At 40.3% G+C, this 24022-nt stretch overlaps 1 protein-coding gene across 6 annotated transcripts in view; it reads left to right on the plus strand.

Moving 5' to 3' along the window:
- Positions 1-24022, plus strand: part of LOC129707442 (RIPOR family member 3-like) — a 144605-nt gene that overhangs the window by 73920 nt on the left and 46663 nt on the right. For 5 of the 6 annotated variants that reach the window (XR_008725182.1, XM_055652473.1, XM_055652472.1 and 2 more), the window contains 7 exons: positions 8266-8418; positions 10278-10356; positions 12006-12029; positions 12920-12973; positions 15044-15193; positions 19450-19513; positions 22107-22150. Coding sequence is in view for 5 of the 6 variants with exons in the window: in XM_055652473.1 (XP_055508448.1) it covers positions 8266-8418; positions 10278-10356; positions 12006-12029; positions 12920-12973; positions 15044-15193; positions 19450-19513; positions 22107-22150 (568 nt within the window). In the remaining variant the exon portion in view is untranslated. Of the gene's footprint in view, positions 1-8265; positions 8419-10277; positions 10357-12005; positions 12030-12919; positions 12974-15043; positions 15194-19449; positions 19514-22106; positions 22151-24022 lie in introns of those variants that run through there. The other variant, XM_055652477.1, reaches the window with a different exon arrangement.

Here is a 24022-nt window from a genome sequence, read left to right on the forward strand (position 1 = left end):
GTCTGGCCCGGGTCAGCACAAAGTAGTAAACTTGGCTGGGCCTCCAGGGGTAAAGTTGCGGGCAGGGGAGGAGCATTGAGAAGGAGGGGGTCGGAGATCATGCCAGCAACTCATTCACTCACTCACCGTTTGCGCGGCGCGGAGCCACCTCATTGTTGCCGCGGAGGGAAGTAATGGGTGGTTGCGCGCGGCCGCCAGGACCGGACAGCGGAACCAGCCGCCACCTCACATAAAGTGCAAGTGAAATTAATTTGCCAGCAGCGGTACAATGAAAAAGGAACACACAAAAACACAATAAGAATTTAACACAAACATCCACCACAGCATTCATCACTGTGGTGGAAGGCACAAAATTTGGCCAGTCCTCCTCCATTTTTCCCCGTGGTCGGGACCTCAACCCTCCGCAGCCGCTGCTGTTGGCGTCCAGATGTTCCGACAAGGTAAAGTCCAGATAAAGTCCAGGTAAGTCCTGAATCGGTGCTTCCCCATCGGAGCTTCTTCTCCTCCTGGGTCCCCAATGTGGGATCCCAGGCTGCGGACGCCGTGCCAGCTGGAGCTCTGCAGACCGCGGCTTCAGGCTGCCGCGGGCCAGCGAACGGAGCGCTCCCCTCCAGCGACTCCCGGCGAGGCTCGCCCACTCTGCTACGAGAGTCCACGCTGCGCCCGCTGCTGAAGCTCCGGGCACATCTCTAGAAAAGGCCGCACCGATCCTTGATGTTAGGCCACGGAGGAAGCGACATGGAAAAAGTCGCCACTCCGTGGAGGAGGCAACCAAAACAGTTTCCCCCTTACCCCCCACACCATCCCCCACACCAGTCACACAGAGAGACACCAAAAACATACATTAGGACACACTAAAAAAATGTAGAAAGTTAAAAAAACTAACACGCTGCTGGCAGGGCTGCCGGCTTGCAGCACCCCCACCGACCTATGGGTTACATTTCAGGTCGAGTCTGAGGAAGGGTCTCGACCCATAACGTCAGAGTATGAAGAAGGGTCTCGACCCGAAACCTCACCAATTCCTTCCTCTCCAGAGATGCTACCTGACCCGCTGAGTTTGTGAAAACCAGGAACTTTCCTACACAAAATCCTGAGAACGTCCATGAAATTGTTTAATTTTTGGCAGTCTGATTGGCCTCTGAGTACATATAATTTTCACGCCACGCCACCTATGGTGGCATAACAACAGAAGAAGCGAGAGAAGATAGAAATAAACTTGTTTTCATTCTGTAAACGGTATTATTTTTCTATCCCCATTATTTGAATTCTCCTACTGCAAGATGTGTTTTCCCATAGATGAAAAAAATCACATTTTATTTTCCATGACTTTCAATTTGCCACTGAATATGATAGAAATGTAATTACATGCTATTTCAAATACAAACAATACTTTGTTGTAATTATATAATAGTAGAATTATAAAGACATGGCAGGCCATGCTATTTTGGACCATTTAGACAGCTCCTAGTTTGCATGCTGTCAGTCACATTACAGGAAACAAGCTCAGAGCATTTCATAAACACATGCTTCTGATATTAAACTACATTGAACCAAGTGTTGGAATTGCAAGAAACAATATCGATGTTTAATTGCAGCTGATGTGACCTGCTACTGTTTAATCTTGGACAATTCAAAATAACTTTGTAGAATGGCTGACTGAGAGACAGTAACAAACCTTGTTGTCATACCCTTACATATTTCTGCTGGGGAGGAATTTGCCCTCTTTTATTGAAATAATCAACAATTAGTTCTAGTTGTGCCCTAAACTATAACAGAACTGTTCTGGGCAGGAGACAGAGATTTTTTTTATCATCAATATTAAAATACCTGCAAGTTGTGTTACTTAGTAAAATATTAGTTTGTGTAATGATTACATTGAATATTTAAAAACAAATTTATCAGAAGGCTGTTCTAAAGGATAATTCTCTGGAACAAAAAGATAAACATACTTATTTACTCCGTTCTTCTCTTCTTGAAGTGTAACATTTGTGGTATACATTGTAGGTGCTATTTCAATGTTATCTGCGTTAACTTGCTCCCAATCTAGCAACATCTCAAATTCCATATTGCCATTAGCAAACAACAGGGTATCACTATTCTCTACCTATCTCCAAGGAAATACTGCAATATTATATGCATTAACTTGACGGTCAATATTAATTCCCAATCTGGCAACATCTTAAATTCACGATTGTCATCGGCAAACAACAGGGAGTTCCTAGATTTCCTGCATATCTCTGAGGAAATATCAATCTTTTTTGCAGATTAATCAGGAATGGCAGCCTACAAGTGGAAGTGTTTAATCAAAGTGACAAACATTTATGATGCTTCACAAGTTTCCTTTTAACATATGTAAAGGAGGGCATTTGGCCCATCACACCTATGCTAGCGCACAAAGCAGTGCTGTCAATTCTATTTCCTCACTTATTTCATTGCAAACTCTCCTTTCACATTAACACCCTTTTGGTTTGTTCATCTCAGCCATCAACATCAGGGGTAATTTACACTAGCTAATTAACCTAATAATCAACATATCTTTGGGATGTGGGAGGAAACAGGAGCCTCCAGAGGAAACTGAGCCATTCACAGGGAGAGTGTACAAACTGAACGCAGACAGAACTGGAGATCAGAATCAAATCCAGGTCACTGGAACTGTGAGACAGCTGCACTATGTACAGCACCACTGAGTCACTCTAGTATCACGAGCAGAGAAGTTCAAAAACAAAATGCCTGCATATTGTGAGCTGTGGAATAGCTTACAGCACAAAATTATTGCAAAACAAGAAAAGCACTTTTGTGCACCCATGATGCATAACTGGAAGCTGCCAATTGGCATGCCGTACATGTTTGGTTTGGCTTCTGGGAATTCGGAAAATTCTCAGATTAGTTTATTGTCATATACACCAGGGTGCAATGAATTTCCTTGTTCACATGAAGCTTACAGAGTAAACAGCACACATATCATAAAACCATGCTGAAAACAATGAAGAGTACAGATACAGCAGAAGAATATTAAAGTACAATAATGGAATAACCAAATGAGGTGGAGTTAAGAGTGAGAGTACATGGCATCATCTCTGGGGGTGTGGAGTGAAAGAGGTGATTGGTTCAGGAGTCAGATAGCAATGGGAAGAAGTGGTTATTAAATATGGACATCCAACCTTTCAAGTTCCCGCATCTTCTCCCAGAAGGTAAAATAGAGAAAAGGGAATTGCCACAGTGGCAGGCAACCTAGATGATATTTCCAGCCTTCCTGTTGCAATGCACCATGAAGATAGTCTGGATGGAAGAAAGTGATGTGCCTGTGATGGATTGAGCTGTGTTCACCACTCACAGGCTGTCAAGAACAGAGCAGTTGGCATACAATGCTGAGATGCATCCTTTCATCTGTGGAAGATCGAGAATCTCAGTGAACATGCACAACCTTCTCAGACATTTAAGAAAGTAAATATGCTAATGTGCTTTCTTGATCACCGCATTCGATTAGCGGTTATATGAATGCTTAGGAATTTGAAGCCATTGTCCATCCCAACAGCAACTCAGTTGGTGAGGACAGAGTTAATTCCCTTGCTTCCTTAGGTCTACAAGTAACTCTTGACATTAAGGACGAGGCTTGACAACCATGATGCAAAGTTCTCGATCTCTTTCCTGTAGATCACTTCATTTTTGTTGTTGATCCAGCTGACAACAGTGATATCATCATTAAACTTAAAGATCATGTTGTGACTATATTTGACCCAAAGTCAAAGATGTACAAGGAGTGGAAATGGGGACTGGGCACTCAAATCTGAGGGGCAACATTGCTGGTTAAGGTGGAAGAAATGTTATTTTATGACCAATTATAACTAACTGAAGTCTGCCAGTTAAGAAGGCCAGAATCCAGTTTCAGAAGAGGCTCAAAGGTCAAGGTTCAGATCTTTTACTGAGCTTATTTAGTAGGCTGAGCTGTAGTCAATGAATAGCATCTTAACATAGGTGTTCACATTGTATGAACGGACCTCAAATAGAACAAAACAGATCTTAATCTGATGATGAAGACCTGCTCAAGTCAAAATTAAAGGCTCGTTTAGCTGACCACCTAAAGTCAGCAATGAAATCTGTACAAATGAATTTAATGTGACATGTTCAAAGTAAGACCATCTTCTTTCTTTGGACATGCACAATTACATCTATGGTTTTCCTTGGTAGCCACTTCTGCAGCTCCAATGCCTTATTGATTGTCTGAAATCAGTGGGCATCTGCTCCATTCCATTCTGCTGATTCAGGCAATCCATTTCATTCTTTCTACTTGAGGTTGTAATTGCAGTGAAGAACCGGTGCTTTAAAACGCTCCAGTTAGCTAAGTTCATACTTCTCAAGCAACTCTTAAAATAAAATGTGGTAACTATGCAAGGACAGGGAATTGTGCCACTGGTGAATGAATCTATGCACATTGTGCTCTTAAGGAAGCAGCTCCTCATGGTTCTCAAAGCAACCAGCCAAGGTTTGTTCCACAGAGCCTTGTTACTGTACGTATCCACATGTAATTCATTTGGACTCCTTGGTCTTTATATTCAGTAAGTGGAGATATGTGGGAAATTGCAACTGTGTGATCAGATGGCAAAGCTTTTATTCTTTTTTTCAACTTTCTTCTCCATAATGCAATGTAGTCAATATATCTCCAGTAAATTTAAATAATTTTGGGTGAGAGATTGCTACAATTCTTGTGGGACGCTGCCAGAAAAATAGTTAGAACACTGGAGTGATAAATGTACGAGCCAAAGGACAATCCATTTTATAAAACTTTAATTTCTGCAAAACAAGTTTGTTTACTTATACTTGTTTTTATAAATTCCTGAATTCCTCTAATGTTTATTATCATATCATATTCTGCACAGATGCACAGATTTTATTTTCAAACAGGAACATATCACCCGAGCATGAGATTTATGAAGCTTTTTTTCTCAGGTTTATTAAGAAATTATAAAATTGTTGGGAAATTTTTGGATATGATGCAGAGACTCCTGACCTTAAAGAAATGATTCACGAGTTTGAAATGTATCCATTTGGGTTCTAAGTTTCCCTCACTGTGTTCAAAATATGCATCTGGTTCCAATCGAATATAAGATCCACAAATTACATTCTGTTAAACGTCAACTGTGAAAAATGATAAACATTAGAGGAATTCAGGGCATTAAAACATACTTGCATAACATTTAATTCTTATATTCACATATTTCGAAAATGTCTTGGTTCATTATGTTATATTTGGGAATCCATCCGTTTGCCACATCAGTGAAGAATAAGATAGAGACAGAAAGGAAAGGAATGGGAAAGTGCAAAATGGAAACAAAAATGATTAATAATATGTGACAGTGGTTACAGCAATTTGATTAAGGGGGCTAGATGGCATAAAAACAATAAGAAAGATGGATTAGTTCAATAGTTATTAGATTACTGTTTTGGAATAATAAATAATCAAGATCACTTTTAGGATATGTAAAAGAAATATATACACTTAATACATTTTCTGAAGTGGATATATTATGTTTGGGACCTGTTTCTAGGCATTCAGCAGATGCAATATACAGTGCAATGGCCCTAAAATTTGTTCCAAATTTAATTTCCTATTGATTATTGAAAAAGTCAATGCTGATACTGAATCCAAAACCTAAATAGTACGAGTCAAAATGTCAGAGTTGGGCAGCATTAGTGGTTTATTTTGTAAGGCAACTACTAAATTATACTACTTTTATCCTTATGATGTAATGTGCAAGGGTGACTTGCACAACTTTGTGAAGCAAACATATTTTATAGGTGGATTGACTGAGGCTCCTCACATTCCAACCATACTTTTAAATCGATGTAGCTATGCCATTCTATGATCTCTTTTACTACAAAAATAGTGCTGTTTCATCAAAAAAGTTTGGTTGAAAATAAGTAGGAATTTTAGATTGACAAATAAATGCAGTGATGGAATGAATATCAGAGAGAAGGATGAGAGAGTTCTGACTGGAGATAAGAGAAAAGAGGTAGGAAGGGAAATTTAAAGGATTTAATCCAAGCAGAAAGAGAAAATAAAATGTTATTTCCATTTCATTTAAAAAAATTGTTAACAGATTTGGGCAAAGACTCAAAACCGTCGTATTGTAATTTGTATCCATTTCACAATTGGGAAAAATACAATACAATACAATACAATTTTATTTATTGTCATTTGAACCTCAAATGAAGTTCAAACAAAATTTGGTTTCTGCAGTCATACAACAAGAAAAGAACCAAGACACACAACCAATACAATTTACACAAATATCCATCACAGTGAATGTCCTCCTCACTGTGATGGAAGGCAAAGTCTTGTCTCTCCCCTGTGTTCCATTCTTCTCCCGATGTTAAAGGCCCCGGCAGGCGATGGCAAGTCTCGCGGCCGTTAAGGCCGTGCCAGGTGATGTACGGCCCCGCTCCGGGTCTTAATGTTGGAGCTCCCGGCGGGCGATGGCAAGTCCCGCGGCCGTTAAAGTCACGCCAGGCAATGTAAGGCCCCGCTCCGGGTCAATTTCAATCCCGCAACTCGGGCGGGAGAAGGTGCCGTTGCGGGAGCTCCAAAAAGCGGTCTCCCACCAGAGACCCGCGAGCTCCCGATGTCAATGCCCACCGGACCTGCGGCTGGAGCCTCCGAGCTCCAGAGTCGGGTCACAGCCGCGCACCACCACCACAGCTCTCCACGCTCCAAAGCCAGCCAGCCCCAGGATGGTAAGTCTGCAGGCTCCGCGACTGGAGCTCCCAGGCCGTTCCAGTTGGAGGCCGCTTCACGGTGCTAGGCCCCAACAACAATGGAGACCAGACAGGGAAAAGGTGGGGTCACCCGTACATGGAAGAGATTTAAAAGTTTCCCCCCCCCCCCCCCACCGCCCCCCACATATACACAGCTAAAAACAATATAAAAACCACAACAAACTATATATTCTTCAGGACAAAATTTTTAAAAAGACAGACGGAATGCAGAGGCTGCTGCAAGGTCGGTTGCCCTGCCCTCTGGACAAGCAAAAAAGCAAAAAAAATAAAAGCAAAAAATATTACCTGTCAAATTCAACCAGGTTAAAGCTGTTGATTGCTGGATTTTTATTTTTCCCCTGCGATGGAGATGGTGAGGTCAAGGAATGGTAGGGAAGTGTCAGAAATGGTCCAGGTGTATTGGAGTGCCGGATCGAAGTTGGTGGTGAAGTGGATAAAGTCAATCAGTTGTGTGTAGGTGCAGGAGGTGGCCCCAAAGCTGTCGTCAATGTAACGGAGGTAGAGGTCGGGGATGGGGCCCTGGTACGTATTGAACAAGGATTGTTCAACGTACCCGACAAAGAGGCAGGCGTAGCTGGGGCCCATGCGTGTGCCCATAGCTACGCCTTGTGTTTGGAGGAAATGGGAGGAGTCAAACGTAAAGTTGTTGAGGGTGAGGACCAACTCCGCTAGGCGGAGGAGAGTGTCAGTGGCTGGGTATAGGTTGCTCCTCTGGTCGAGGAAGAACCGGAGGGCTTTGAGGCCATCCTGGTGGGGGTGGAGGTGTAGAGTGTTTTTATTTTTCCCCCTGATTGTTTGCCTGCAGGACACAGCAAACAAATACAATTTTTTGTTTGTAGTTACACATTGTATAATTTCATGACTGAGTATGGAAAGGCACAGATAACATTCAGACATGGGCTGATAGATGGTAAGTGACATTTAAACCACACAAGTGCCAAAGCCAGAAAAATAATCTTGCCAACTATCCAGATGACATTACCATTACCAACTCCCCAGAAGTGAATAGCCTGGAAGTCACCATTAATCAGATACTTAGCAAGTCTGGTCACACAGATACTGAAGGCACAAATGTAGACCATAAACTTAGTTCACAGCTGGGTTGAGTGACATTTTTCCTGTTGCCTCAAAGCCATTCCTCCACCTTCAAATAACATGCTGCCAGGAGGGTGATGGCAGTTACCACTTGTCTAGACGAGTGCCTGAGGCATGTCTCTGGCAAATGGGGATGAACAATAAACTTTGTTTTTTACCATTAATGTCCATATGAAAAAAAGTAAAAATAAGCTAATATTAAACTTTATTTTACAAAGCCTTGGAGGAACCTTCCAAGGGATCAGATTATGGAAGGAGGATTATGCTGATCATGCAGAGTTTCTTCCTTGTTAATAATCGGGACATGTGAGATTGTTACAGTATGAAAACTAATGATATTTAAAGGTACGTTGTTAAATCACAGCGATTTACCAATGCCATTATTTTCTTTTGCAGAGGTTCTTTTGTCAGTAGAAGTTCTCCAATGTCAAGAGTCTCCTCAGTAAAATCCACAACGAGGCTTGTAACCTCACAAAAAAACTCCAGCAGCTTGGAGCCACGGCCAATTCGTGTGGAGAAAATATGCAAGTCATTGCGGAAAGGCCTAAAGTAAGAATCTTTATTTAATGTGCTAGTTACTCAATTCAGCATTACTAAACTCTCCACACTATAGTGTAATCTGGTAAAATTTGCTAAAGTGTTAACTTTTCAGATTAATAACCATCACGTGTCAATTATTAGTGCCCAAGTAAAATTTGGAAATACAGTCTTTAGATCAATCTTTGCTGATCAGTGTCTGTAAATACTAAACTCCTCTCTCCCTGGTTCTTCTCTTTGGGTACATTGCAGTCAGATTGACGGTATCATTCCTCGATGTTCACCAAATACAAATGGTTGCAGTATCTGCATAGAATATCTGGTAAATCTCCTGAAATTCTTCCTGCAGTGGATTATGACGGAATGCTGTCTCCAATCCCCGACAATAGACAAGAGAGACATGAAGAGTATAATGTGACCTGTTTTAGCCTGAATGCACTAGGATCAAATAGGAGTGAAACACGCAAGCTGAGCAGTAGAATGGATGGTGCTTAGAAGATGGTAACAATGTTTTCAGATGAGGGGGCACTGAGAACACTGAGACACTGAGAAAGATAGTGCTGCCTTGAATACCAGTTTTAACTGAATTGCAGAGTGCAAAGAAAAAAGTATTGTAGGAGTAGAAAGGAATGGGATGATACACACAAAATGCTGGAATAACTCAGCAGGACAGGCAGCATCTCTGGATAGAAAGAATGGGTGATGTTTCAGGGCAAGACCCTTCTTCAGAATGGGATGGATGCCTTTGTGAATGGGAAATACTGGACAACTATTGCAAGCAGGTTATTGTTAAGGTACTCTTTCGGTACATTGCAGTCAGATTGACCATATCAAATATGTAAATGTCACAACATTATCAATCGAGAATTGTAAAATGGCTTATAATATATTCTGGGAAGTGTAGCCATTATTATAATATAGAAATTGTGATATCTCCCAAGATGCAATGAAATTAAAATCAATTAGCCGTTTTGATGATAATAGTTGAGGAATAAATGTTGATAATGAGACTGTCTTTTGGCAAAATTACCTCAGTGGATCATGTTTGTCACAGACATTATGGGCCTGAGGGCCTCAACTTGTGCTGCACTGTTCTTGGACATGGAAGTTTACATCAACTTTAGAACACAAAAAGAGGCCTTAGCTTAACATTTCACCCAAAAGGTAACTCTCTCAGTTCTACACTACGTTATCCCTATAGATTCAATTCAGGAGGGTGTCCTGAATCCATGGCCTTCTGACACAACCAAGTGGACTGTTCACTCCATCAAGTAGACACTTTTCACAAAATCAGAGAATATAACAATTGAACCTTAACTAATCTGGTAACTGAGCAACTGTGGCTAACATATGAGCTTAAAGGGCCAATGCAAATGCAAATTTGGCGTATGCACCTTTTATAGGAACCATTTCTTTCTGGAACCTACTTATGCAGTTCTAACCTTCTACCAATAAAGAGGTCAAATCCACGAGGCAGAAGAAAAGCATCATTGTTTCATAAACAGCATCATGGGCGGCACGATGACGCAGCGGTAGAGTTGCTGCCTTACAGCTGCTTTCAGTGCCAGAGACATGGGTTCAATCCCGACTATGGGTGCTGTCTGTACGGAGTTTGTTCGCTCTCCCCATGGCCGCATGTGTTTTCTCCGAGATCTTCGGTTTTCTCCCACACTCCAAAGATGTACAGGTTTGTAAACTAATTGGCTTGGTATGGATTTAAAAATTGTCCCTAATGTGTGTAGGACAATGTTAATGAGCGGTCGGTGCGGTCTCGGCCGAAGGGCCTGTTTCTGCGCTGCATCTCAAAACTGTATCTCTAAATTTAAAATGTTACATTTCAGTGGATTATTAGTTACATAATTTTTTTACAGCAACTATATAGAATCACGCCAGAATGAGTTAGATTTGCTGACCATGCAACAGAAAGACATGAAGAGAAACTCCAGATTGGTATGTTAACAAAATTACTATTCTTTGACAATGGCTTGTGCAAAGCACAGCTTGTACCTTTGCATCATTTTGGTTTCGGAATTTATACTCATGATGGTTTCAGGAAACTAATATCAAACTCGTATTAAAACATTGTAGACGGTATAGAGAGGGCATCACACAATGATTTTATGCTCAGAATACAGGCTTTACAAGCAAGGCCAGCATTTGGGGAAGGGAAATGGGTCCTGGACTTTGGCGTGGCTTTATTAATACAGCTCATGTTCACCAAGGGTTAATCATTCATAACACCTGCAAGAATGTTAAAAAGCTAGCCTCAAAATTAAAATGATAATGACTGGAGTTTGGCTTTAACAGGCGGATGGTTGGAGAAAAGCCAGAAGCGAAAAGACAAAGGATGTGAGATAAGGAAGGAAGACGTGCAAATTGTGAAGTCAGATGGAGGAATGAGGGTGGAAGGAGGGAGACTAAATTCTTTGACAATGGCTTGTTGCATTTTAGAGAGATAAAACACATTATTTGTACCTTGCAATCATAACTGATTGGCTACCCCATTGCCCTGCCATATCATCGGCTCGAATTCAGTATTTACTCATGATACACAGATTCAAAAAATGTTTCTCAAATATGCAGTTATTAAAAACAGAATAAAACATATAGCGTATTAAAATTACCTTACTAAAATAGGCCTAAAAATTGAAATGAAAACAGACATTCAGACCGAACAGTGGCTTTGCTTTGACAGGTGCCTAGCTGTCAAAGTATGGGCAAGGTTAGATGTGTTGGTGTATGATGTATGGGGAGGGGACAGTCCGTTAACCAGTCTTATTACCTGTGGAAAGAAGCTGTGTAGCATTCTGCTGGTTTTGCAGCTGATGCTCCTATACCTCTTCCCAGATGGCAGAATGGAGAAGATGGGGTGTGATGGATGATAGGGGTCCTTGATAATGGAGATGGCTCTGCAGATGCTACGCTTCTGATAGATCTCCAACAGGAAAGGGAGTGGGGCACCAATGATCCTGCTGGCTGTCTTCACTATCCTGTTAAGTTGGTTTTGCTCATAAGTCTTGCAGCTCCCAAACCAGGAAGTGATGCCGTAGGTCAACATACTCTCGATGGTGCCCTTGTAGAAGGTCCTTAGATGAACAGTAGGGAGACCTGCTTTCCTTAGTCTCCGGAGGGGGTGGCCGCTGCTGAGATCCTTTGATCACTCCTGTGGTGTAGGATAAAGAGGTAGGAAGATTACGGGCCCCTTGGTAATCATTTTACCAAATTGAGGATCCACATGCACGGTAATAATACATTTTAAACGCTGACCATTTTCCTTCTTTTGACCATCCTCCCCATTACCCACTTATGCCTTATGCTGAATTAGCCAGTTCATAACCTTGGAGTGCAAGCGAGACTCTGAGCCTCTTGATCATAAAAGTTACATACAGCAATGCCCACAGTACAATCTAGGGTAGTAGATAAAAACATTGTTACAAATCATTCCATTTCATTGTGCTTTGTGTTGTAATCTTTAATGTGTCAAACGAAAATTCAGTAATGCACAAGTGTGTTTGTTTTCTGAAAGGAATAATAATACATTTACTTATAATGAAATGAATATAATGAAACATGCTTATTTCTTGTGTTTATCATTTTAGGCTTTTTTATATGATCTAGATAAGGTAAGCACATTGTCAATTCATATAGGGAAAAACATTTGACTCCAAGTAGAATAGGCCACAAGGCAGATGGAGCTGCTCAGTTTAACTGAAGCTAACATAGCGGCTACGATGGCACAGCAGTAGAATTGCTGCCTTACAGTGCTTGTTGCGCTGGACACCCGGGTTCGATCCAGACTACGACCGCTGTCTGTACGGAGTTTGTACGTTCTCCCCGTGACCACGTGGATTTTCTCCGAGATCTTCGGTTTCCTCCCACACTCCAAAGACGTACAGGTATTTAGGTTAATGGCCTGGTGTATATGTAAATTGTTCCTAGTGCATGTACGGGGATCGCTGGTCAGTGCGGACTCGGTGGGCGGAAGGGCCTGTTTCTGCGTTGTATCTCTAAACTAAACTAATATCAAGATTTAAATAGAAGCTGCAATTTATATCTCTAGGTTGGTGGATGCAGAGTCCACCCCAGGAGGTGGTCGAACATTGCTTATTAGCAACTGCAGTATTTCTTTGTGCAGATAGTAGAAGCATCCAACATCTCCTGCCCCATACAAATTACCATGTGAAAATATTTCTGTGTTCTTGCTTTAGCTGCTACTGGTAATGACTGTGTGAAAACTGCAAACATTCTATAAATTGTGTAAAACTCTTTGTTTATTTAGCAGTTACTTGCTTGAAATTTGTCTTTGCTGCTTGCCAATTGTACATCAAAGCCTCCCCAAAAGTTCTTCCTCACCCCTGATTTTCAATTGCCTGCATTCAATTTTGTTCAACATTGATGGGCATTGAATGGAAGACTTTTTGTTATCAGCAGTGTAATATAGAAATCACATCATTTCTGCAGATATCGGTATTAATTATTTATTTGATCACTAATAAAAACTATTACATTTCAGCAAATTAGAACTACCGAGAGATACGTCAGGAAATTGGAATTTCACATCAGCAGGGTAAGATTTTGCAGATTGCCAATAATGGAATTATTTTTTTTCTCCTCATTAAAAGTAGGCAATTTAAATAGCTTCACATGGATAATAAAAGCAGCTGTTTTGGATAAACCATTTGGCTTTCACCTAAGTACAGTTTTACACAAGATATCTGGTGAAATAAAATGAGGACAGTAGGTTCAACTTAATAAATCATAAGTCATTTACATTCATTAAGTTAGGTGAAATTTAAAATATGAAAGAAAGCTAAAGCTTTTGTTGCACGACCACTTGGAATACAATCACAAAATATTAAATATAATATTCAGTTGTTTATTAACATCATAACCTTGAAAATATTACTACAGTGTTCACATAATGTAAATTATATGCTTTTTGTAAACTTGTTTAAAACACAAATGGGCAGTGGGCAGGTGCTATAGACCTGCACGGGAAGGTAGATGCTCCCGCCCCCATGAGTCTCAGGCAGATGGGGCTCGTCAGTCTGGGAAGACAGTACATCTAGGAGAGTTAAAACTCTGATTTAAAACCTCCACTGCCTTGTGGCCATATCCAGTCATGGAGAAGGCTCCAGGAGTCAACCTCAAGAAAATTCGGAGTCGGAGTCCCAAAGCAGTTCATCTTTGTCTACAACCTCGCTCTGGCAGCTCCTGCGACAGCGCTGGTGCCAAACTGTAACGGCCCTGCCGTTCCTTTGGATCAATCAGTGACGTGGCGAGGGGGGACGTGCTGCAGGGGCAACAGCCTGTCCTCCATGGGACATCGACCAGGCTTGCATCCGACCAGGATGCATCACCCATGGACAGTCATGACCGAGGGGGGCCTACTACTACTCGTTAAAAACACCATTTTGATATGTTTTGCTTGATTGAATTTCTGCAATGTCCAAGAACAGCCTGTGCTTTTGCAATATTAGCATGGAAACTATGGCACCTCAAGCTTGGCCTTTTGCAATGGAGTTTTCATGTCATCAAAGTTAAATATAAGTATTACAACAGTAGTTTTATTGCCCATGGAAGCTTCAGTCCCAAATTTTCAGTGATAAATATGAATGGCCCAGAATAGATATTTTGACTTGGTTGGTTCATAATGCAAAGAAGCACCTGCTGACACGGTACGCTTACTATGACAGCAACATGATTAACTCTTAATATCCTCAACAATACATTAGCAAACCACACATCATTTCCTCAGGCAAACTAGAGATGTGCAATGAATTCAAATCACCAATGTCCACAAATCACCAAAGGACAAATAATATGTGAACACATTTTTACCAGTGTTCCATGCAAACTACCTGGTTAGTTCCCAGAATGATTATCATAATTTACTTTCTGCAAGGATTGTTACTCATCTCTTGTTGCACGTTCTCATCTTCTTTCCCCTAAGTTTTTATATGATCTTGCCATGGGATAACCAAGCAGGAGTCAATTGCACATCACAAACCAATGCTGGTCTCTTACAGAGCAGCTAAGGATTGTTGCTCAATCCCACTAGTCCCTATGACTAGCATAACGCCCTGCTATGATCTACCTACGACCTCCTATGACCTCCTACAACCTCGTGACGACCATGCTGCGAGTATGAGTCAAGGGCAAACTCGGCGTAGGTCACGAATTAGGACGTGAAAGTGGGACAGGCCCTTTAGTTGGTGCAATTTGGAATATACTGTATAAAAGGGTAATGAAAGTAGATTTCAATAGTAATTTTCAAAAGAATATTAAATATATATTGGAAAGTTTAAAAAAAAAGGAATGGTTAAAGTAAAGGGAATTGGGATTAATTGAACGATTTTTTCAAAAAAAATAGTTTAAGCTTAAACTATTGCATTTCGTTAAACTAAATGCATTTCGTTGTCTCTGTAATGTACACTGACAATGACAATTAAAATTGAATCTGAATCTGAATCTGAATCAACTAAAGGCCTCACTCTATGATATAAAATTCTATACGCTTAGTATAATGAAATAATTTGAATTTTAGAAATGCCCAATGCTTTGAGGGTGTTTTCATAGAATTTTATATATAGAAACCAGTATAAGAATTATTCTGTTGTGTACATCTATTATCCAGATAGAAGAATTATACGAGTCCTACTTCATCCAATGGCGTCTACGCAATGGGGCAAACAACATGAGAAGAGCTTACTCAATAACACCTTCCACCAAAGGATCACGGGAAACACTGCTGGAGATTAATAGGAACTACAGGTTATGTACAGAGGTATTCCATCTGTGTACTTCTAAAATGTATTACTATTGTTATTTGGCAGATGTGACTCAGATTCCAATTAATCTATTTATTTACAGCAGCATTAAACATTGCATTAGTAATCATTCTATTTCTCAATCTTAGTTTGAAGATTTTTTTCCAATTATGCTTATTTAAAATAAGCTTTTTTAGGAAAGATAGGGACTGTTACCAATTTAAACCAGTTAACTTTTTTTTCAGCACCAATGCTAAAATTACGACATATAGGTTACTGACACATTGAAATAAAAGTAAACAATGCTGGAACCACTCAGCTGGTCAGCTTGTGAATTCAAGTGGAAGTAGTTAATGAGCTTCAATAAGTGAGATCTTTACTTCTTAAATATAGAAATTGAAATTGAGAATCTAAGTGGTTAAAAAAAAAATGTATCTACGAATTAACATCAAATGATCCATCAGATGACCTGGTTCTGAATTTGTCCATTCAACAAACATTTTATTCAAGTGCCCACTCTGGAGAAATTCAGTCATATATAAGGTCCATTGCATCATGTAACAGTATTTTAGTCAAGTTAAGTCAATTCTATGTCCTGTGTTCAGGTACAGAGAGGTACAGGTACAATAAAAATGTTGCTTTCAGCAGCATGGTGAATCCCTTTGAGAAACAAAGAAGATGGAACAGGTCATAAATGAAGAAAGGTGATATAATCCCTTGCTGGGTGTTAACTGCCAAGTTGTAATGACTACCCTCGTTGGTGTTAAACTGGGCATAATAAGTACAGGATAAATCCAGTGTAGTGAAGTGTTTCGTTTCTGCCATGTTGAGATGTGGGTTTAGGGCTTGTCACATATAGCTCCTCCTCAGGTTACAAGAAATGTTCCAGAGCCGCTGCCTGAAAAAAAGCACTGAGCATAGCAAAGGACAGACTGCATCCCCTCCACACACATCTGGATCTCCTGCCATCAGGCAAGAGATACCGTAGCATCAAAGCCCGAACATCAGACTGCTAAATAGCTTCCCTCCACAGGCTGTGAGGCTGCTGAACAGTCACTACACCTGATTCTGCTGCTTTTTTGCACTGACAATTTAATAATGACTGGTTTACTTGTATTATAATGTTGCTGTTTTTTACCTGCACTTTTTAACTATTGGTGTTGGTTTTTTATCAGGGACTGGATAGTTTTTATTGTTTTTATTTATGTGTGAAATGTTTAAGTTTTATGTGCGATGCTCTGGTATTCCCTGGGAAACGTCTTCACATTTTGCACTGTACAACTGTTACTTTGCAAGATGACAATAAAGGTTGATTGATTGATTGATTGAATGGCCTGGCACGTACAAATAAAGGAACATTTGCAAGACTGGCTAAATGGATTTGCCAGCTGCTGCGGGGCGCAGACATATTTTTCCATGGGAACTGGGTTCACGGCAATATCTGAATGGTTGATATAAACATCCTGATATAATTACACATTGCCCTTTGTTGCCCTGTGGTATATTAAAAATATGCTGCATTTCTGACTTGCTGACTATATGGATAATAACCAGTTCTCAGGAACGGAGTCCTCCCGTAAACTGGGGAGGACCTGTAGTTTTATAGCAAGGATAAATTTATAAAGCACATAGAGTTGAACAACCTTACAGGATTTAGGTACTACCATATGTTTTGCCCTATCTGTCTGTGTGAATTTCATCAGTCCCCATTAGCTTAACTTTATGGGTGAGAAACAAAGAAGATGGAACAGGTCATAAATGGAGTCCCAGATGACCATCTGCATAGAATTCTAGATGCGAACCTGATGTGAAAGGAAGGCAGGCTGCAATTAGGCTTAGTGCCAATGCAGTATTCCTAACATGAGTTAATATCTTATTAAATGACGAAGCAGACATAAGGGGCCCAATGGTCTCCAATTTTTATTTTTTAAGTTTTATAACACAATCTTTGAAGGATTGACAGCTTCAAATAATTAACATTGTCCATTGCCAATATTATGTCTACTTATTCATTTTATTCATAACCAATTAAGTTTAATTCTAATAGTTTGATTTTAATTTGCACAACAATAAGTTTCCCTACTTAAATAAATCAATATGAAGTAATCCACCTGACCAGGAAGGTATTTATTTTAAAACAAGCAAGACAGCACACCAGAGACCACTTTTTTAGCTTTTCCAGTTCGGGGCTCCGGATAAAATGTGCATTTCTGCACAACCAACAGTAATTATTTTGCCTGAATGTTTTAACATCTGGTCTGCTGAGGAATGTTATAATTTACCGATTAAAATAAACTCATTGCAAAATAATAGATTATTAATGAATGGTCTCCTTCCAAAGAGAACACAGAGCATTTCAAAACATCATAATGACTATTTCACATTTCAAAGTTTGCTTTTGTGAATGACATAAAGTTACTAGCTGATCAGGTTACAGAGTGCTGCAGTAGTTAATGCTCACAGCACCAGCGACCTGGGTTGAGCCCTGATCGCCACGGATGTCTGTACAGAGTTTACACATTCTCCCTTTTCCCCAAGTGCTCCTGTTTCCTCTCATGTCTCAACGTTATGCTGGTAGGTTAATTGGCAATCGTAAATCATCCCTTGTGTTTATAGGTGGCAAGATAAGTCAAAGGTGAGTTGATGGTCATGTGAGAGAAAAATAAGTTAAAGAGAAAGGGGGGGGGGGGGGGGGGGGGGGGGGGGGGGGGGGGATGCTTGGACTCAATGGACAATTGAAACCTGCATAAAAGGGATGGTTGCCCCTGAACTGGTGAGGAACCAGGCAGGGAGATTTGCTGTTGCAGCTTGGATAGAGTGGTGGGGTTGACTTAAGTTAGCCTGGCATAGGGGTGAGGCTCAAAGTGATGGTGTTGTAGATGGCAAGTTGAGGTAAAAATAATTGTTAAAGCAAGCAGGACAGGCAGGGTTTAGAGAGGGGACGAAGAGGGCATTATAGACTAAGCACAGGGCACAGGTTAGTACACAAACTGGAATAGCATGGCTATACCAGAAACATGGCTGAGAGAGGGGCAGGGCAGCAGCTCAATGTTCCAAGACACAGATGCTACAGATAGGAGTGGTTATTGCATTTTTGATTAGGGAGAAGATCATAGTGGTACAAGTAACTAGGGAAAGAATAGATCCCATTAACGATCAACGTGGTCATTTATGTATGGAGCTGCAGGAGTTAGGTGAGGTCCAGCATTGCCAAACATTTTATTTCTGATTCATGGTCTTGTACCTCCCTATCTCTGTAAACTATTCTCGCACTAAAACTTGCTGAGGTTTCTGCGCATTTCCAATTCAACCCTCTGACACTTATTAGATTGTATTTGCTCCATCATGAGTGGTTGTGCTTTCATCTGCCTCAGCGCCATACTCTGGAATGTATATTCCAACTTCACTGCTTATCCATTTCTCTCACTTCCTTTAAGACATTTAAAAAATTCTACTTAGTTGTCAGCCTAAATTTGAATCGGTTTCAAATTTTGTTTGATAGTCTTCCAGTGTACTATTTTGGGAGTCACCCAACTACTTTGTGATATAAACATTAGGTTTAGGTTTATTATTATCATGTGTCCCAAGGTTTTTGTGTAGCTTTGATTTTCCAGCATCTGCAGTTCCTTCTTAAATACAGTGAAAAGCTTACGGTTCCATAGAAAAGTCCAATGTCCACATTGGGGAAAAGGTGAATTGGTCAGTACTCTAGTTTATGGAAGGACCATTCAGAAGCCTATTAACAGAGGGGATGAAACAGTTCCAGAGTATGGCGGTGCATGCTTTCAAGCTTCGGCACTTTTTGCCGGATGGGAGCAGGGAGAAGAAGGAATGACTGAGGTGGGTGAGAATTTGATTATGTTGGCAGTTTTTTCGTCAAGTGTAGATGGAGTGAACGGTGAGACGTCTAGTCTGTGTGATGGACTGGGCTGCAACTACCACTCTCTGCAATTTTGTGCGGTCTTGGGCAGAGCTGTTCAAAAGTCAAGCTGTGAAGCAACCTGACAGTAACCTTGCTATGGTGCACCTGTAGAAATTTGTAAGAGTCATTTGAGACATGCTGAATTTCCGCAGTCTCCTCAGGAAGTAGAGGTGTTGGTGTGCCTACTTGGCTGTCACATCAACGTGGTTGATCTACGATAGATCATTGGTAATTTTAACGCCAAGGAACTTGAAGCTCTCAACTATTACCACTTTGGCAACATTGATACTTATTGGGGCATGTATATTCTATTATCAATAATATGGGATCCTTTTGTTTTCCTTCCTGTAGGATATGTGTGTGATAGAGAAAACACTGGAGATTCTTCTTGGGGAATTTCACATCAGAATGAAAGGTAACTTTAAAATCAATTAAAAAAAACTTCCTTGGAATGAAATAGATTTTGCATCTTTCTAAAATAGTCAAATGGATATATGTAAATGACCTTTTGTGCCGTGAGAGTTTTTTCTTTGTTGTCATTACTATTTTATTTTTCTGTTGCTTGAGGATTACACGGCATTTGATAATTAACCTCTCTTTTGTTAAATTTTAATTTTAAGAAACAATATATCTCTGTTCTCATCAAAAATAAAGAGCTATTGTTACCACCCCCTGTTTCACACTTCCTGCTCACCTCTTTATAATGCTGTCTTTCCTATATACTCTCAGTCCTGCATTGCCCTAACCTGCAATGTCAGCGAACTCTTTGCCTTTATAGATGCAACTTGACCCACTAAGTTTGTTTCTGGTTAAAAGAAAATCTGTTTCTCTCCCCACAGATAGTGCCTTATCTGTTGAGAAGTTCTGTAGTTTTCTGATTTTGTTAATTTAGTGCCAAATTTTACTCCAAAATAAAAACATAGGAGGAGGCTAATCGGCCCTTTGAGCCGTACCTTGTTCATGCTTTTTCCCAATATCATTTACTTTTAAGCGCTAAATCTAACTCTCTCTTGAAAACATCTAGTGAATTGGCCTCCACTGCCTTCTTTGGCAGAGAATTTCACAGATTCAGAACTCTCTGGGTGAAGAAGTTTTTCCTCATCTCAGTCCAAATGGCCTATCCCTTGTTCTTAAACTGTGACCCCTGGTTCTGGACTCTCCCAATATCGGGAATAATTTTCCTGCATCTAGCCTGTCCAATCCTTTAAGAATTTTATATGTTTCTATAAGATCCCCTCTCATCCTTTTAAATTCCTGTGAATACAAGCTCAGTCGACCCATTCTTTCATCATATGTCAGTCCCGCCATCCCAGGAATTAACCTGGTGAACCTACGCTGTGCTCCCTCAATAGCAATAATGTCCTTCCTGAAATTAGGAGACCAAATTTGCACACAATACTCCAGGTGTGGTCTCACCAGGGCCCTGCACAACTGCAGTAGGACCTCATTGCTCCTAAACTCAAACCCTCCCGCAATGAAGGCCATTAGCTTTCTTCACTGCCTGCTGTACCTGCATGCTTACTTTCAGTGACTGATGTACAAGCACACGCAGGTCTCGTTGCACCTCCCCTTTCCCTAATTTGACACCATTCAGATAATAATCTGCCTTCCTGTTCTTGCCAACAAAGTGGATAACCTCACATTCATCCAAGTCACCCTGCAGCCTCATAGCATCCTCATTGCAGCTCACACTGCCACCCAGCTTTGTGTCATCCGTAAACTTGGAGATGTCACATTTAATCTCCTCAACTAAACCGTTAATATATATTGTAAATTTTTGGAGTCCCAGCACCGAGCCTTACAACACCCCACTAGTCATCGCCTGCCATTCTGAAAAGGTCCCATGAATACCTACTCTTTACTTTCTGTCTGCCAACCAGTTCTCTATCCACGTCAATACCCGACCCACAATACCAATATGTTCTAATTTCTTGTGTGAGACCTTGTCAAAGGCTTTTGAAAGTGCAGATACACCACATCCACTGGCTCTCCCGTATCCATTCTACTTGTTACATCCTCAAAAAATTCCAGAAGATTAGTCAACGATGATTTCCCCTTCATAAATCCATTCTGACTTTGACCGATCCTGTCACTGCTTTCCAAATGTGCTGCTATAACATTTTTAACAATCGACTCAAGATAGTACTTTGTATAAGGATGATGGGTAATTTGGTACACTGAGATCATAAAGAGGTTCTGTCTGACCTTTCATTGACAAAAAATATACCATTTGAAGAAATCTAGATGTGAAGTTCTACTACCCTGGTTAATACTTATCTCAACCAACATTACTAAAACAGATTTGTTCTCATGTATTAGTCTGCTGTTTGTGACACTTTCCCATAAAGGAGAGTGCATGGATTTTGGAGAGATGCTTTTGGTAACTGCTTAATATTATGAGCAACAATGTTGTGCAGCAATTAGTGCTGCTTCTTTAGCTTCAACAAGCCTTGTGCAATCCTAACCTCAGGTGCTGTCTGTGTTGAGTTTGCATATTCCCCCTGAGACTATGGGGGTTTCTTCATCGTGCTCTGGTTTCTTTCCACATCCCTAAGTGCAGGTTGGTCAGTTATTTGTATTTATGTTACCTTTAGTGCAGGTAGGTGTGTGGATAGAAAACTAGAGTGGCGATAATAAGTTCCAGGGGGGTGGATTGCTCTGAGAACTGGGATAGACGCAATGGGTCATCTGAACACCTTTCATGCCGAAAGGAAAATGTGATGTGATGAATGTATTCAAGTGGATGCACACCCCATTTGTACAAATTGGCTGCAATTTCAATATATTGTAACACTTTAACATTGAATGTAAAGCAGTTTTAAATGCCAATATTAATATCAATCAATATCAATCAATATCAGTTTTATTCGTGAAGGTTGCAAATGCCCTGAGGTTACAAATGCTATCTTTCTTATTTTTGTTGATTAATTTATAATCGCACATTGTGATATACATCGCCCAGCATGTGTATGATTTGAACTAATCACCTCTTCTCTATGAATTTCTAGGTTTGATTGGTTTTGCGCGTTTATGCCCAGGTGATCATTATGAGGTGCGTTCATATATCATCAAACTTCCATCACTTTCTTGCCATGATATTACTCAAATAGCTTATTCCAAGGCGGCAATGGTTGAAAGTAAAACACTAGAAAAAATTACTGCTCTTTTGTCCAAAGTATTTTCTTTTGTTGAAACTTAACTTGAGGCAATAGGTTTCTTATTATTACAATGATTTTTTCCATTAAAATTTTCTGCTATATACTCCACTCCTGGTGTGAGATTCCACTAAAGTCAGCTTATCGATGAAATAGTACAATGACCGATCATTACTGTACCATCTCTTTAACACTAGTGTCTGAGAAAGAATATGTCTCTCTTTTCTTTAGCAAGAAACGGTAGTGTATTGGGTAGGTTGGTTTCTTTGTTTAGTTTGTATGACATCTATGGTGTGTAATAAATAATATTACCCAAGTGAACAGATTTTGTGAAATAAAGAGATAACTCAATAATGAAATGGAACCCATACTGGGTGCTCCACGAGGTAACCATGATATATATATATTACATGATCTTGTATAACCAAATAGGGAGCTGGATATTCACTCAATATTTACTCAATTACAGAGCTATACAATGCTGTAAATACTTCACACTAACTTTCCCTTTTTTAAAGGTTGGTTATCCACCATATCTAACTCCTTCAAAACTAGCCCTAATATCCACCAGAAAGAATAAAAGCATCAATCTTTCACAATCTCTTTTTGCTCTATAATTGTTGTAATCATATCCATTTCATAATTTTCCTACAATTTACAGAAGCCAATTAACCTAAGTAAGTAAGTTTATTGGCCAAGTATTCACATACAAGGAATTTGCCTTGGTGCCTACAAACCTGTACGTCTTTGGAGTGTGGGAGGAAACTGGAATACTTGGATAAAACTCACATGGTCACAAGGAGAACACGCAAACTCCATACAGAGAGCACCCGTAGTTAGGATTGAACCCGGGCCTCTGGTGCTGTAAGACAGTTGCACCATTTAACAACTTTTTCCCCCTTAAATCCCCTCTAAAACCCATTAATAGGTCTGACCCATTTTTACCTTTGTTATATTTTCCAGCAACTTGGATGTATTTCAACTGAACCTGCTATCCAGCACCATTCAGTATTATTTTTTTGTTTGTCTCCCCTACCGATAGCCACCCTGACCAAAACCTCTTGGTCTTCTTTCAGTCTTTCATACCATCACTTTCATTTGTGAAGACAGATGCAAAGTACATGTCCTTTGGAGTATACAAAGATTTATCATTGGATCTTTAATTATGACATAAAAAGTGTATGTTTTTTTGTATTTTGTATAATAAGGACTGAGTGTGTTACAAAATATGTTCATGTTCATAAGGCCTAGGAGCAGAATTAGGCCATTCGGCTCAACTAGTTTACTCTGCCATTTAAGCATGGTTGATCTATCTTCCCCTCTCAACCCCATTCTTCTGCCTTCTCCCTGTAACCTTTGACACCCTTTCTAATCAAGTACCTGTCAATCTCCACTTTAAAAATATCCATTGACGGCCTCCACAGCTGTCTGTAGCAATAAATTCCACAGATTCACCACCCTCTGGCTAAAAAATTCCTTATCATCGCTTTTCTAAAGGTACATTCTTTATTCAGAGGCTGTGCCCTCTGGTCCGAGACTCATCCACAAGTGGAACAACATCCTCTCTACATCCACTCTATCCACGCCCTTCATTATATGGTAGGTTTTTATTTAGGTAGGTCAGAAGAAGGTTCTCGACCCGAAACATCACCCATTCCTTCTCTCCAGAGATGTTGCCTCTCCCACTGAGTTACTCCAGCTTTTTGTGTCTATCTAAGGTTTCTGTGAGATCTCTGCTCATCATTTTAAACTCCAGCGTGTATAGGCCC

The sequence above is a fragment of the Leucoraja erinacea genome, chromosome 21 (genome assembly GCF_028641065.1).
Source record: "Leucoraja erinacea ecotype New England chromosome 21, Leri_hhj_1, whole genome shotgun sequence".
NCBI classification, from domain to species: Eukaryota; Metazoa; Chordata; class Chondrichthyes; order Rajiformes; family Rajidae; genus Leucoraja; species Leucoraja erinaceus.